The sequence below is a fragment of the Polistes canadensis genome, unplaced genomic scaffold (genome assembly GCF_001313835.1).
Source record: "Polistes canadensis isolate GaletaPanama2010 unplaced genomic scaffold, ASM131383v1 scaffold_62, whole genome shotgun sequence".
NCBI lineage: Eukaryota > Metazoa > Arthropoda > Insecta > Hymenoptera > Vespidae > Polistes > Polistes canadensis.
Window position 1 is genome coordinate 758,269 of NW_014569609.1, and position 15,511 is coordinate 773,779.

A 15,511-nucleotide genomic window follows, 5' to 3' on the forward strand; every position below is an offset into this window, starting at 1 on the left:
ATTTGTAGTTTTAATTGGAGATGATGGACCATTCCATCTCCTTGGGACACCAAATTTGTGTCCATCAAAATCGTCAAAAAGATGCATATTTGTTTGGTTAGAATCAGAAATATTAAAATTTTTGTATTATTTAATTTTAAAGCTGTAAGTCTAAATAACGTTCGGTAAATATTACAGTAATTTCTCTTTTCTCGTTTCGTCTTTACAATTTTTTACTGTGATCGTTTTTTATTCAATTTGCTATTTTTCTTTTCTATATAATGCAGTTTAAAAGATTTTCATAATGATTAATAAATATTATTTTTTTTAATAACTTAATATTTTTACTTTTTCTATTTCTTTATTTTTATTTATTTCATGTAAATGTGTAAAATCACGCGTTTAAATTTAACTTGTGTGCAACGATAATTTGAGATTTGATAAAAATAAATAGAAAATTTAATTGAAAAGTGCATCTGCGAATTGGACGATTTATATGTCCAGCTATTGTATCACTTGACTGTATGACTAATATAGTTTTCTTTTTTTTACAGGTGATCATCTACCCGTTTGGATTTTCTTCTACTTGAGTTTCTGTAATGACTACTTTTTAAATACATTTCTGAAGGCACACACACAAAAACTTAATTTGTTATATACATTGTTATTTGAAATTCTATAGCATATATAGTTCTAAATATTTGTGAAAATTTACCCTTTTTTTTAGGTACATTTCCTATAGTCATCTAATCGTAGATTCATAAATTTTAAAAATATATATCATATATATTTGTGTGAAAAGTAATTGAAATATAATAAAGATAAAACGAAAACGAATCTGATTAAAAAAATATTTTTTTGATTAAATTTGTTTATAATATTTTCTTTCAATTTATTACATTGAAATAAATATATATGAATGTGCAGTTCAAAGTAATTATTGTACATAATCGACTAGAAAAACTTCACGTTTTATAGATAAATAACATAGTCATTAAATAAAGATAATTATCAGTATTTCCCCGAGTTTTGTATACTGGAAATATCTCGTGAATATCTGAAAATAGTATCAAATTTGCGTACGATGTTTATCTTTCGAAATCTCCTACAGATCGTTCGAGTTGTACTCTAAAGTTTCGATCTACGTTACCATCGCATCCATTTTCGATAATAAACTTTCTACAAGCTTCCGTTGACGTGTAAATATCTTAGAAGACTATTATCGTTTTAACTTGATAAAATAGTCGTTCATAATTTCTAACATTCGATACGTAATCAATTTGAAGAAAAAATGAATTTTCAAAAATCAGTTTACATGAACTTTGTTCATCTATTTGATCTCAGTAACGATGAGGAAAAAAATAAACGAATTGTACTGCAACTATTACAGTTTTAAAGTTACCTTATTAGTAAGCTTAAATAGAGAGGCTATAAACTTTCTGTTAAAAATAATTTTCATCTTTCATTAACAAGAAAAATATGTATTTCATATTTCATATATACATATATATACATATATACTTATGAATATGTACCTTGTCATATAATATTTATTGCAAATAATATCGGAGAATACGTAATTTCCATAATGATATCTATAAAAGATTATCGAAATGCAAAAACTAATTTATATTAATAAAGAACCTTTGTTGTTATTGTCTGCGAATAATATGGCACGTACTTTCATTATTTTTAATTAATAAATCAGTAAAATACGTTAGCATAATATAAATTACCAAAATCAGAGATCAAATATCTGTTTATTTATTACTCTCAATAAATAAATTGAATTCTAATAAAATTAGGTAAGGAATAAATGCAAAAATAAATTTAAATAATTTACAAATCAAACCAACGTCAAATTTATCTGATCTTTTTTTCTAAAGATTATATTAAAAAATATAATAATAATCGAGTATTTGTTTTTTTTTAAGTAAGTTACATTAAATATTTTATGTTAATTAGAGAAATAAATTGTATAATATATTTATTTTTTCTTTTTCTTTAAATTTAGTAATTTTTTTTATAATCATAGTGCCATCTCCAATTGCATTTTTTTAAAACTAGATGGTGCACATGTGCAATTCTTAAAATTTAAAGTTTCATCTTAAGTACAGAATATATCTAATAGATGGCGTTGTCAAATAGTAAACAGTAGTAACGGACGCTCTTCACTGTTTGGCGGTATTGCTTAATTATTTTATCTAATTTATTTTCAAATCTTTTTGGATTTTCAATATTATATTAAATGATTGTAATATTAAATATGTCAGTGTACCATTCGTAAATTGTTAATGATCAGTTTAATATTCGTGAGTTAACAAATTTCTATCAATGTTGTGGAAAATGGTGAACTAACCTGAAGGCTTGTTTACTCCTTCATATATTTTGGTCTTTCTTTTTCTTTTTCTTTTTCTTTCTCTCTCTCTCTGTCTCTTTCTCTATCTTTTTCTTTCTTTTTCTCTTTCTGTTGTATATATTTTACTCCAAATAATCCAAAACTGTCAATATATATTTTAATCCATAATAATGAGTGTAGAAAAAAGTTTAAGAAAATTACTAGTGAAATAACGGTGATTAATAGTGAATTAAGGGAGTTATTAATATATTTGATCAAAATAATTCAAATATTTATCTATAGAATATAATACATCAATTGATAAATTAATAATATGGAAGGTATGTGAACTTTTTGACGGTGTATGGAACTTCAGCGTGGTTATTAATTACTGCTGATGGAAGAAAGAGGATAATGAGTGATTCGGATGATACAGATGTCCTACTCCTGATCCCACCTGATCTCTTCCTTGTACCATCCTCCTCTGATTCCGACATTAGTAGACAGAGTTATGAAAAATTAGATCGCTCTTGTGGAAGAAGAGGAGTTATATCGGAACTAGTTGGTCATATGCAATCTTTAGAAAGTAGAATATCTGCTATTGAGTCTAAAGATAACAGTTTGGATATATCCTTATTGGAAAATTCTCTGGATTTTCAAACTCAAGACAACGGACACTTGTATCGTAAGCAATCAATCAGAAGCAACTTTTCTGTAAGTCAACCGTCCAGTTTGCAGACTAGTCCTGTGAAACCTCGCAAGTCCCTCTCAGTTCCTTCTACACCAACTAGGTATGTATCATCCAATCGTACTAACTCAAAGCAGAATGATGTGAGATCGAGTCATTATACTCTGGAAACTAATAATACTAACCCTGTTAATACTAACGCATGTGATCATGAAAAGCATGAAGGTTTAGAATCTCATACGGATTCTCTCTTGGTACCATCTGTTTTTTATCATTTTGGGATCCCGCATGTTGTTGCTGGTACTTCGGTAACAAGGGAATCGTATTCTGTTTCAAATGATAATCACGGTGCAAATAATATGTACAGTAAAGCTTGCGATAAATCATATTTAGTACCATCTACCTTGCTTAATACAGTAGGACAGCATAAAGTGGATTGTAAAAAGATAATAAACATGGAGATTTCCGAAGTGGATGAACTTATTCAAGAAATGGAAGCTACCGATTTGGAGTTATCTAAAAGAATAAATGGTGCTACTTCATATCAATGTAATCCGAAGAAGGTGGAGTCATTTCTTCAAAAACAAGCTAGTCAAGGCATCAACGAAATTGAATCTATTTCCAAAAATCAAGAAATTCATGCTTATACTGATTTATCATTAACTACCCGTCCAAGTAGTTTATTTCAATTAGATGAAACCGATAAATTAATATCTAATTTTAAACAATGGGAAGAAAGAGTTCGTCAAACTGTTGCTGATAAGAGTCATAATGTTCAGAATATGGAAGATAAAACTACTAATAATATAGAACAATTACATAGTAAAAAAAGTTCTGATTTTACCTTATCTATGCCAGAGTCAAATCAAATTAAATTCAAGAAAAGCGAGATAGGTAGTAGTAATACAAAGGAAGTACAAAAGAATATAACAAACATCTTAGAAAGTTCCGAAGGACTACATAGTGGTAGTGGGCAGAATAAACATACAGTAGTTCCTGAAGTTACAGAAACTAGATCTGAACTTTTAACAAATATTTGTACAAAACCACTTTATTCTAGTAGCTTGCAAGATATAGTCAAAGACACAGAATCTTCCTTAAGGTATATTTTTAAATATAAAGATTAGTCTTGCGTTATTTTTTATTTAATAAGAAAATGTAAAATAATTAACAAAATTGATATTTTTTATTCTTTGCAAGGCCACAAAAATTATTATCTTTGTCAGACTTTTGGGATACTAATACTAACAAATCGCAAGGAGAAATGATTAGAATTAAATTAGAAGAAGAAAAATTTCGAAGAGAAGTATGATCAAATTAAAAAATTTAAGATCTATACTTTGAATTGTGATATTTTTAAAAATAATTTTTATTTTAGCATTGCGAAATATTAATTCAGGAACTTCAAAAACGTTTATTGGAACATCAAGAAAAACTCGCGGTTGCCGTTAGAGTAGATTACGAAAAAGATATATTAATTTCACAATTTAATAATGCATGGTCGAAATTAAAGCAACGCGTTAAGTTATTAGAAAAAGAACACGAAGATTTAGAAAAAAATCTTACGAATATCAACGAGAAACATCAATCCGAGATAAACGAATATCAATCACAAATAAAACGTTTCGAGAACGAATTGTCTAAAGCATTAGACCTCGCGGCTGGTTATAAAGAAAAAAGTGATAGTTTGATGAAAGAAAAAATCGACATGTTAAAATTACATGCTGATGAAATAGAAAATTCTAAGACTTTAATTCAAGCTGCAGAAAATAGAAATCAACAAATAAAACTAGAATACAATAAATTAATAGAAACCAATCAACAAAGTGAAGAAAGTTTAAGGAATGTTCAACAGGAATTGAATAGAGAACGTTTACGAAGTAACGAAGTTAAAAATGAAATGAGCGTAATACATAAAGCATTAGATACTTGTGAAGCAGAATTAACAGTACTTAAACAAGAAAAAGAAAATTTACAACTTAAGATAAAAGAAGAAATTAATAGAAATAATATTTTAGAACAGAAAAACATATTTTTGCTTAATTCTTTGGATGATGCGAAAAAAGGCGAAGTACAGTATCATTAAAAATAATATAAAATAATACATGGTATCCTAAAAATCGTTTTATAAAGGAAAAGAAAAATAAAATACAAAATGTTAGATAAAGATGGCTGATTAATCGTTTTTACTATAGAAATAATGGAGACCATTCGATTAATTCTAATAAGCACGGATTTTATTTATTACTTCCACAAGAACTTATTACAAACACGTGAAGTTGAGACAGATTCAACATTCATCACTAATAATAAAAACAAAAGTAGGATTCTCACATTATAATTGTGCGTGCGGACCTCGCCTTTTCTCTTTACTTTCTTCATACATTGTTTTTTTTAAATTATCTTTAACACAAAATCAATATTGCAATATATTGTTTTTCATTTCAAGATATTAATTTCTAATTATAACGTTGCTAAAAAGATATTGGTCCGAAATGCCACCATTCTGAATATTTAAAAGAAAAGATTTCTAATTTTTCTGTTTGATAAAGCGATTTTTAGGTCATCATGCATAACTTTATATCCCATGCGTAATAATCTGATTCAATTGTATTTATTATTAATTCAGAGATTGGCAAAGGAGGAAAAGAAAGCTTTAGAGGAACAACAGATTAAATTGAGCAGCGAGTTACAAGAGGTATATCAAAAGAAACTCGACGAAGTCGTCAAATCTAAGTTGCAGGAGTTTCAAACACAATTAGATTCGGCGGAATTAGAATTCGTTGAGGAATTGAAATCAAGGCAACAAGTTATAGCCGAATGCGCGGCAAGCAAAATCAAAGAAATTATTAATAAGTAGGTGAACAAATTTCATTAGTCGAAAAAATAACAAAATTCAATATGCAATAATATAATAATTGTAGTTGGAACGATTAATAATAGTCGAAATTTTTGTTTGTTTCAACAAATATTCGTATTTAGGCATCAATTAGAAATAAATTTATTAGAAGAAAAGCACAAAGAAGAAAAACGGTTGTGTGAGTTGCAATTGGCCCAAGCTACGCAAAAGTCATCATTATTAGAAATGCATTTGAATTCGCAACGTACTAATAAATCACAATTGGCGGAACAATTGCATTCGGTAATGCAAAAACAATGGCAACAGGCGTTACATATTATATCAGGTATCTCGTAATCGATCGATAACGTTTATACCATTCGTGCATTTTAATTTTTTTATTCCATTAAACATTTCATATGATTTTTCTTTTTATTTTTTTTTTCTTCTTCTTCTTTTTTTCTTTTGTTTTTTTTTTCTTTTGGTCATTCATAATTTTTCACGATCACATTTATAGGTGGTAATATCGAGAATCTGTCTCCGTTAGAAAGAATAACGGCGGAGAAATTTTTTGAAAGCAAAATGCCGAGTGAAACAATGTCAAATTGTCAAATCAAACTTTCGCAGGAACCGTCGATGATACCGGCAACGACGTCGTCGTCGTCCTCTAGAATGCAAACTTTTCAGAATGAACATAATCGTAACGAAAATTTAATCGATACTCCATTATCAAATAAAATGGATTCGAAAGAAGATCTTCGTAAATATATCAAACTCGTAAGAACGTTTTATTGATGAAAATAAAGGAAGAATTTTTCGTATTCATGTTTATTACTACATTTATTTCATAGATCGCCGAAATGCAAGAACCTAAACAAGAGTATAGTTTTTTTGAACATACTATGTCCTGTTCTCCTACAGTTTACAGAGAAGTACCACGAAAGCACTATACTAAAAAAGAATTAAGTATTACGAACGAAGATAGTACTTTATTGCAAGCTACCTCGGAGGTTTGTTTTGTTTTTGTTTTTCTTTTTAATGAATCAATTCATTAAAAATCGATTAATTCGTATGAAAAAAGAAAAAAAAAGAAAAGAAAAAATAGAAAAATTTTATTACAGAGCTCGGCGCACGATTGCAGCGAATATATATCTGTACCTCAAAAGTTCAGCAGTAAAACTGATCAACAAAGAAATAAACCACCGTGGAAATGATATTCGATTCACAACCATGTAAATGATAATTCGGGTATAGATGAAGTTGATATTGTACGAGAATATCGTTTCGGTGCAGTACAATTATCTAGAGATAATTATAAAAATTGAGATATTAATTATTTTATTTAAAAAAAAAATAATTTTTTATTTATTTATATTTTTTGTTTTCTTTTTTTTTTTTGGTTTTTGCTATTTTTTCTTTTATAAACATTCCAATATACTTGAGCGAAAGTATTTAATACAGTATTTTTCTATCACAACAACCACAATTCACGTAACTTTAACTTATTAATCCTTTTTACATATAATATAAGTTTTTCATCGCAAATGAATACTATACCGACAACATAATTACATTGCTATGTCCGAAGCAGAGGAAAAGGATGTACGATTAGACAAACGTGGTTCATTGATAATGAAACAATTTATCTCTTGAGTTTCGTAAGCCGCGAACAGAGTTTATTTTCATTTTATTGAACGAGTTTGAAATTTTTTCTTTTCCCTCTATAACCCAATTTGCTTTAGTACCTGAAAAAGAAAATAGTTAAATATGTGAAACTTTCATATTTAACATAGTATTTGATATAATAATACCTATATTAAATATACTCTCTCTATATTGATTATTAATTAATAATATTGGTATATACACTACATGGCATATTTATATGTAATAAATAATATTTATGTTATGTGTACAGAGTGTCATAATATTTTTTCACAAAATTTTATCAGCATATTTGTTGTATAAAATCTTGTTTTTATTTTTACTCGTAGAATGTGTTGGTAAAATTTTACGTTAAAAACCTAGGATATTCTGTGTATATAAAATATTATAAAGTTACATGATGTTATAGAGAGTTAAATATAAATTAAACATTTTTTTTTTCTTTTTTTTATTAGTAAACCTAATTCAAAATCCAACTTAATGCATTTACGAACATAGGAAACTCGTCATTTACGAAAGAGGATTTATTTTAAATGAGACATTGTGTGTAGTAAAATATTTGTATTTCGATATTCGCGTGATCCTTCTCTATCTATTATAGAATCTGTACGATATGAACTAAAGTTGGTCATAAACTCCAGATTATTATATTTCGTAGTTCACCATGAGATTATACGTGAACTGTTATTGAATTGCAATAGGTTGGTAATGTCTCGTGAATAGTAATAGTTCGTCAGGATCAACCCTACGCATCAAAATAGTATCGTGAACCGTTTCGAAGGTGAGACGTTACTATTTGTCTTGAAGAGCTCTAACTTCTTGCCAACTTCGAGGAGTAAAGAACGTTTAAGCGATTAGAGACTCGGTGAAAGATGATGAAATGTACGGACCCGAGAGAAGAACGAAAATGTCTTGGAGTAAGAGAGAGAGAGAGAGAGACTCACAAAGAAAAGAAAATGTAAATCCGAGTTGAAGGTATGAACATACACACACAGAGATTAAGTTTATTTTATATTATATTATTAATATAAATGTTTGAATATATAATTATTGAAGGAGTTCAATTGATATAATTAATAATTTATTAATTATTAAATATTATTTTAACTATATTTCTGATTTTTGAATAATCAAGTAAATATTGTTAATATCATATAATACTAATTATCTTTATTTAGAATTATTATCATAAATAGAGATTAGTTAAACGAAAACATTTTACATAGATGACTATTAAAAGTAACTGTAGATAATTATCTTATCTGAAAAACAAATTAATACAAATTCTAATTACACAAAAAAATCTCATTACAGATAAAGACTAATTTATACAAAATATCTTACATATAGATAAATAATAAATGTAATTATAATTATCTCTCATATTAAAGAAAAATGAAATAAATCATAATTCTGATATATTTCAAAATACACTTAATAAATCATCAAATAGCTTATACAGATAAATATCAAACATATAACTATAATTATCTCTAATTAGAAATACTAATGTAATCGTCTATTATCCCATCATATCCAAACTAATTAATTGTCATTATAAACTGTTTACAAAAATAATTCAATTTCTTAGATAAAGTAAAACCCCAACTATTGTGTGGAACAACCAAAAGCAAAAAGAATCACATCTGATGGGACGGACAGCTTCAATTCAGGATATATCAACGTCTATGGAAAATCTTGTTGCAAGTTGGCGCCGGTTATGAGGATCCTATGCAGTATATGGAGAACAAGTTGCCGATTGAAAACGAAAGAGAAGGAAGAATGCAAAGGGAGGAACGTGATAGTGACCTATCCCTCCTCCCACTTTTATTTTTTTTCTCTCTTTCTCTCTCTTTCTCTCTATCTCTCTATTTCTCTTTATTTCTCTTTCTCTTTCTCTCTGTGGCGCCTCACAGAGATAGTAGGTATATAGTAGTCATGAGCTCGTTCGTTCTTCACGCTCGCTTCGTGGCCTTTTAGTCGAGTACTCGTCGGCGAGTTTCGTTCCACGAAGAGATACGACAAAACCAAACGACAATTTCTACTCCTCGTGTGCGTGTCTTTCTATCTTTCTGTTTCTTTTTCTCTTTGTCTTTTTTTTTCTTTCTCTTTCTCTCATTTTCATCGTGACTCTCATCGTGACTCTCGTGGCACGAACTCGAACGCGAGTCCACGAGAGTAGAATGCATCAAGTTGGAATAAAACGTTTCAAGTTCCTCGATTATTCTTTGATCGTTCTCTCATTGTTATTGTTCGTTTCTTTGATCGGCTATAGTACTGGAATCGGCTGGAAAAGACGAGAGGACAAAACGAAATGTCCAAGAGTCAAGGGAATACGAAACTTTGACATATCAGAGGTAACAATAACATTTCCTAAGGATCTTCGTCCTTTTTATTCAAATTTTTTCCTTTGTTTTTTTTTTTTATTATTGGATTAACCCGAACACATATTTCACGTTTATTATTATTATTTTCGATGTAAAATATATATATTTTTGTATTCTCTAAATCAGGGTAAAAAGAACTTTCTACAAAAGAAGCTCCTATAATTTATTTCTATACTTTCGATTATATTTCAAAAGAAACAAACTATTTGGTTTTTATTTCATTTTTTGTATGTAATACACGTTTATCCGAATTGAGATAATTTAAAAAAAAAAAAATGTGATAATAGTAATATAATATATTATAGGGAAAGGGAAAAGATATGACAAAAAAATTAATTTCTCATCCCATAATTTAGTCGAACCTGACTCACAATTGTTTTTAATGGAAAACGTTCGCACGTTTGTTCGTTCGTTCACTCGTTCGTTCTTTGTCTGTTGACGTATGATAAAATCCATCCATTTATTAGCCGCTAATATTGCAGCTTTCCGGATTGACGATGAACGGTAATTTAGCATCGACCAGTCAGCAGAGTAAATAGCGTTCTGTAACGCGCCGATTCAAATTGTAATTTAATTGTCCCGGTACTTCGATCTTCCGCGATATTGAAAACGATGTTTTCTCGATCGTTCCAAACTTGTGCCAAAAAAGTGACACAGATAATAATTTTCTTTTCGACGTGGAAACAAATTGATATACACGACGTTGTTACATTTTTTCGACACTTTTTATTACGGTAACAATAATATTTTGTGAAAGAAATGTGATATTTTTTTCTCTTTCTCTTTTTCTGTCTCTCTTTCTCTCTCTCTCTCTCTGTCTCTCTATCTTTAAACAGAATTTTTAGCAAATTTATTTTTAGATTGTCGCGTAGTATACGGTGGAAAGCAGTTTCTACTATAATGCATGAATTTTCTTCTAATTCATAATTACGAGTTTAATTTTTATATTAAAATAGTTTACATTCGCGAGTATTCATAAGTATTGATTTTTTTTTAATAAAGTGTATAATAAACACTATGTAAATAATAATATAAATATATTATATTATAATAATTTACCTAATATAATATCTATCTAATATGAATAAATTATAATCAAAATATTATATTATATAAAACAAATATATTTTATAACACAAATAATATAGATATTTACAAGATGTTATATATTGTAGATTGTATATTATTTTAATTACTTTTTGATAAAAAAAAGAAAAAAGCATAATAATTTACTGTATAAAATAGATTAAATTAATTACTATGGTATTAAATATATTTAAAGTAAATTCGTTTGAATTTTCATAGTAACTAATTGCGGGATATATACTTGTATTTCGATCGAGACTTTAAACGACTAATTTGATTACGAGCTCGCAATTATCGCATCCGGATCTGAATTATCTTTCCGTGAGGTCAACGGGATAACCATTGTACTGAACTCAATGATCCTTGATAGTATAGGAATTTGATGTTATTTTCGAACTGTTTTCTTGACCCATTCTAAAAGTATTCACAACGAAAAGTAGTTTGTCCGGGTGACTACTTGGAAGTACGCTTCAAGTATGAACAACTTAGACTATCGTGGTTCAACTAAAAATAACATCTTTGCGCTAGGAATTCGTAAATATTACGTCATTTTATGAAAATATAAAGTGTTCAAAAAATGATTTCGTTTTTTTATTTTTTTTAATGAAAAGTAAAAGAAAAAATTTATTCATGATTTAAATCCAAGGTATTTTAAGTGATACTGAATAGTTGAATTCGATAAATGCAATTTATCAATTATTTTCCGCGTTGTTATTTGACAATGATCATTCACCTTTATTTTATCGTCATCCCCTTCAACGGGACAATCTAAATGTACATCTTTTACATTGAAATTATCAGAAAGAAATTTCAATAATCAATTTTTACACTTGACTATTTACTTTACATAATTTTTATTCTCTGCAAACTATTATCTGCAAACTATTCTAATCGTTTAAAAAATCTTCACTTTTAAATATTTGTTGTTGTTTAAACTAATATATATAAGTCGTAAAAATTGTTGTCATTTAGTAGTGTTAAGTCAAATTTTTAAGAAAATTAAAAAATTAGGATGAATCAAATATATCGCTTTTGCATAAAAATTATTACTATAAAATAACAGAGTCGATTATAATTAAAAATAAATCATATTGCTACTACTAATATTATTAGAAAAATTAATAATTGATTATATAATATAAACAATAAAATGATTGAATTAAGAAAAATAATTATATTATTATAGTTTCTTGGATCATGGTACATAGTACAATATTATGCTAGTTCCGAGGAAGCTCTAATTTATAGATGTATGAGAGCCGAATTGTCCGTTTCATCGGAAAGTGCAGAGGTTACTATGAATTTCACGTACAGTTTTACTGATGATCCGATCAATGAACAACTCGTTGGTAATATCACATGGAAAATTCCTTCGCCGGAGCTTCCAGCACATTGGGTTCATGCGGAATTTCCCTGTGAGTTTCGAATGCCTTTTTGTTCCTTCCATTAACGTGCGAACTTCATTGAATAATTCATATTTTCTGCGTAATACATTTTGATTGAGTCATTCTTTTAGATGAAGAAATATATAACACATATATATTGGATTCGGATTACAAAACGTGGGCTTTACTGATGCACTGCGCCGAAAAAAATAAAAGTCCACGTTATTTGTCTAGTTTTATTATGAGTAGACAACCTAGTTTAGGTGTTAATGTTATTTCTTATCTTCGTGAAAAATTACCAAAGTAAGTAGGCTTTTACATTTTATTTGTCTTTAATTTTTTGGTTTTTTTTTTTTTTGTAAAATTTGCTCTATTGTCAAATTATATTTCTTTTGGTTTTCTTAATTATTAATTATGATCGAATAATTATGATAGTGGAGTAAATCGAAAAAAATGATTTTATGAGATTTATCTAACATAACAATTATTTAAATTAATAATTATTATAATTACGAACAAAATTGTACTATTATACATTATATTGCATGTGATATTAAATAGAAATAATTATTTATTTAGAGATATGTGAATATTTCTTTTTATGAATAAACATACGCGTCGTTGATTTAATAAAAATATATACATTGTGTTAACAGATACGATATAGATTTGGAGTATATGTTTCCTATGGAACAAAAACAATGCAATCAAACGGATGTACCGCCATACAGTATATCTTTCGTTCCAATAACGACGGACAAGAAAATTAATTCTAACAGAAGACATTTATTTAAACGAAAACACAGACGACTTTAAAATACGATTAAATAATTCATTATGTTCATACGTACGTATGTATGTGTGTGTATGTAGGTATATCTCGTAATATTTCAATTACAACGATGTCGATACTTAAACTTAATATTATTAATTCAATTATTATGTTAGAGCACACACAATGCTCATCAATTCTTTTTTCTATTTATAATTATATAATAATTTTAATAAAACGTTATTTTTTCTAGATGCAACATAGTTCTCGTCGAAATTTTATTATTAAATATAGATATTTTTTATTATTAAACATTCTTTTTATCTACAAAAAATAAGAGTAATTTCATAATTTTTCTTTAAAAATATTATAGGTTTTTAAATATTTATATTATTAATTTAAATTTATTTAATTGGTCTCGTCATATATAATTCAATGATATTAATGGTAGGTATTTATATAGTAAATAGGTAATAACATATATTTAAAAGAAATAAATAAAAAAAATATGGAATGTAAGTCATTTATGGAAACGATGAACATTTTATTAATAATTAACATTCCTAAATATTCTTCGTTAGTTTTTGCTAGGTATGAATCTTTCTTGTACTTCTAAAATATTTATTCGATATAATATAATATGTATAATACTAATTAATTTGTATAAAAATTCTAGTAACATGTCTATTGGATCAAGGTAATATTTTGATTATTATTACATAGTTATTAAAAATTGGAAGTGCATTGTCTCAATAATATATTTTTTATAATTTATTTATGTGTATATATATGTTTTATATGGAAGTCTGTAATATATTAAGTTTTATATCCTGTACTTGTCAAATATAGTATAGTCGGTTTAAAGAATAGTCGCCTTAGTCGTCATCAATGGTAGGATTTTGGGTGCTTGGGCTTCAGCAGTTTGAGAATTTTTTCTAATTCCTGATCATTTAGTTTTCTTTTCTTTATAATCTTTTTACGATTAACAATAAGTTATAGGCTTTTTTTCTGTTATGATATCCCATGCAAAGCATCCTAATAGATTCACCTAAATTATGAACTTAACATATATTTATACAAGATCAAAACATTTCTTTTTGCATTTGCTTAATGCAGGATATCATTTATTGCTACTGTAATTAGTTGTAATTGAACTCAGTACTATTCATTCTAAAAGTACCATAGAAGTATCATGAAAATCATCATAATAGATAGGAAAGATTCAAGATCAAACAACACTTGGTCCTAACAGATCTTCTGAAGTCACTGCAACTCTGCAATTTCAATTAGATCAAATCAATTCATAATCTGGATTAAATTAACAATTCTTAGGATAGTCAAAGTTTTGGAGTATAAAGAAATATCTTGTATTTTCTTTAGATTACTGATATATTTTTGTTTCTTGTACAGCATGAATTTTCTCAAAATATTTCCAGATTTTTTAGTAATCTTCTAAATAATTTCACGAGAAATAAATCATACAAATGAGTCGAATTTCTTACTCAAAGAATTTATTGTTAATAAACACTTATCAGTCTTATCTTTAATGTTGATTTTCATCTTCTATCTTTGAATAGTATCAGAAAGTATCTTGTATTAGGCAATTGTGTTTGAATGCTTGCGTAGCGTTTTTCGCACAACAGCTTGTGGATCGAAGTTCTTATATATTTTATGGCTTCCTTTATGACTCTTAGAATTTTTATGTCATTAGTTATACTTTTATCGTCTAAAATATTCTGCAAACTGCTAGCCTTGTGATTTTTTAACTTCAGTTAATCTGCATAAAATGTCACCTCAATTTTCATCGAATTGTTTTCGAAATTCATTTAATAAGACATAACAAATTAAAAAGGCACACGCAAAATTTGCGAGTATATATTGTTGTTTTTTTTCTTAAACGGAATGTACATTGATCAATTAAATGATTATATAATCAAATTGAATCGTATGATTGTCAAAGATACAACTTAATATAAGAAAGGTAACAAACGTTTGAAAACGTTCAGATTTATAATTACGAACTTAATTGATCATTCTGTTTTTATCTTCTTTTTTGGGTTATATTTTAATTAAAAACTTAATTACTGCCTTAGTACAATTAAAAATGTATATAATTAAAATTATATAATATATATTTCTAAGAAAATACATTTCTGTGGTTTGTATAATCCTCTAAATACAAAGTCATAGTTTTCAGTACTTTAATCGATTTATGTAGAAAGTTAGCTTACAAAAAACGATTTTTTCATAAGCTTCACTAATTATTTTTTTTTATACGAAATACTTAGATAAATATATATCATCAAAATGTATTACATTATTTTATGGCAACTAATATTTAAAATAATACATACTTAATAATTGTGATATTA

The 15,511-nt window shown here is 27.3% G+C and overlaps 2 protein-coding genes across 3 annotated transcripts; both read left to right on the top strand.

Moving 5' to 3' along the window:
• The first annotated feature begins 2,431 nt into the window (after positions 1-2,431).
• LOC106786010 (centrobin) lies at positions 2,432-7,189 on the top strand. Of its 2 annotated transcripts, XM_014746947.1 has the most exons (8): positions 2,432-4,107; positions 4,206-4,311; positions 4,384-5,076; positions 5,635-5,861; positions 5,988-6,190; positions 6,362-6,621; positions 6,696-6,854; positions 6,966-7,189. In XM_014746947.1, exons 1-8 carry the CDS (start codon positions 2,732-2,734, stop codon positions 7,056-7,058), a joined length of 3,117 nt encoding a protein of 1,038 aa, XP_014602433.1. In that variant the 5' UTR covers positions 2,432-2,731; the 3' UTR covers positions 7,059-7,189. The 2 variants fall into 2 exon arrangements, with proteins under 2 accessions (XP_014602433.1, XP_014602434.1); XM_014746948.1 differs by lacking the exons at positions 6,696-6,854; positions 6,966-7,189 and having other exon boundaries at positions 6,472-6,596.
• Positions 7,190-8,464: 1,275 nt separating this feature from the next.
• On the top strand, positions 8,465-13,402 carry LOC106786009 (apolipoprotein D). The gene is made up of 5 exons (XM_014746946.1): positions 8,465-8,484; positions 9,101-9,866; positions 12,169-12,397; positions 12,499-12,670; positions 13,024-13,402. The coding sequence occupies exons 2-5, from the start codon at positions 9,693-9,695 to the stop codon at positions 13,181-13,183; spliced, it is 735 nt and encodes a 244-aa protein (XP_014602432.1). The 5' UTR covers positions 8,465-8,484; positions 9,101-9,692; the 3' UTR covers positions 13,184-13,402.
• Positions 13,403-15,511: the final 2,109 nt, after the last annotated feature.

What these genes read in the sequence shown, in the direction of transcription:
- LOC106786010 (XM_014746947.1), top strand. Translation starts at nt 2,732, where the DNA reads ATGAGTGATTCGGATGATACAGATGTCCTACTCCTGATCCCACCTGAT. An exon ending in GACACAGAATCTTCCTTAAG is followed by an intron (nt 4,108 to 4,205) that starts GTATATTTTTAA and finishes ATTCTTTGCAAG; the next exon opens with GCCACAAAAATTATTATCTT. An exon ending in GGCGTTACATATTATATCAG is followed by an intron (nt 6,191 to 6,361) that starts GTATCTCGTAAT and finishes TCACATTTATAG; the next exon opens with GTGGTAATATCGAGAATCTG.
- LOC106786009 (XM_014746946.1), top strand. Translation starts at nt 9,693, where the DNA reads ATGCATCAAGTTGGAATAAAACGTTTCAAGTTCCTCGATTATTCTTTG. An exon ending in GAAACTTTGACATATCAGAG is followed by an intron (nt 9,867 to 12,168) that starts GTAACAATAACA and finishes ATATTATTATAG; the next exon opens with TTTCTTGGATCATGGTACAT. An exon ending in CTTCGTGAAAAATTACCAAA is followed by an intron (nt 12,671 to 13,023) that starts GTAAGTAGGCTT and finishes TTGTGTTAACAG; the next exon opens with ATACGATATAGATTTGGAGT.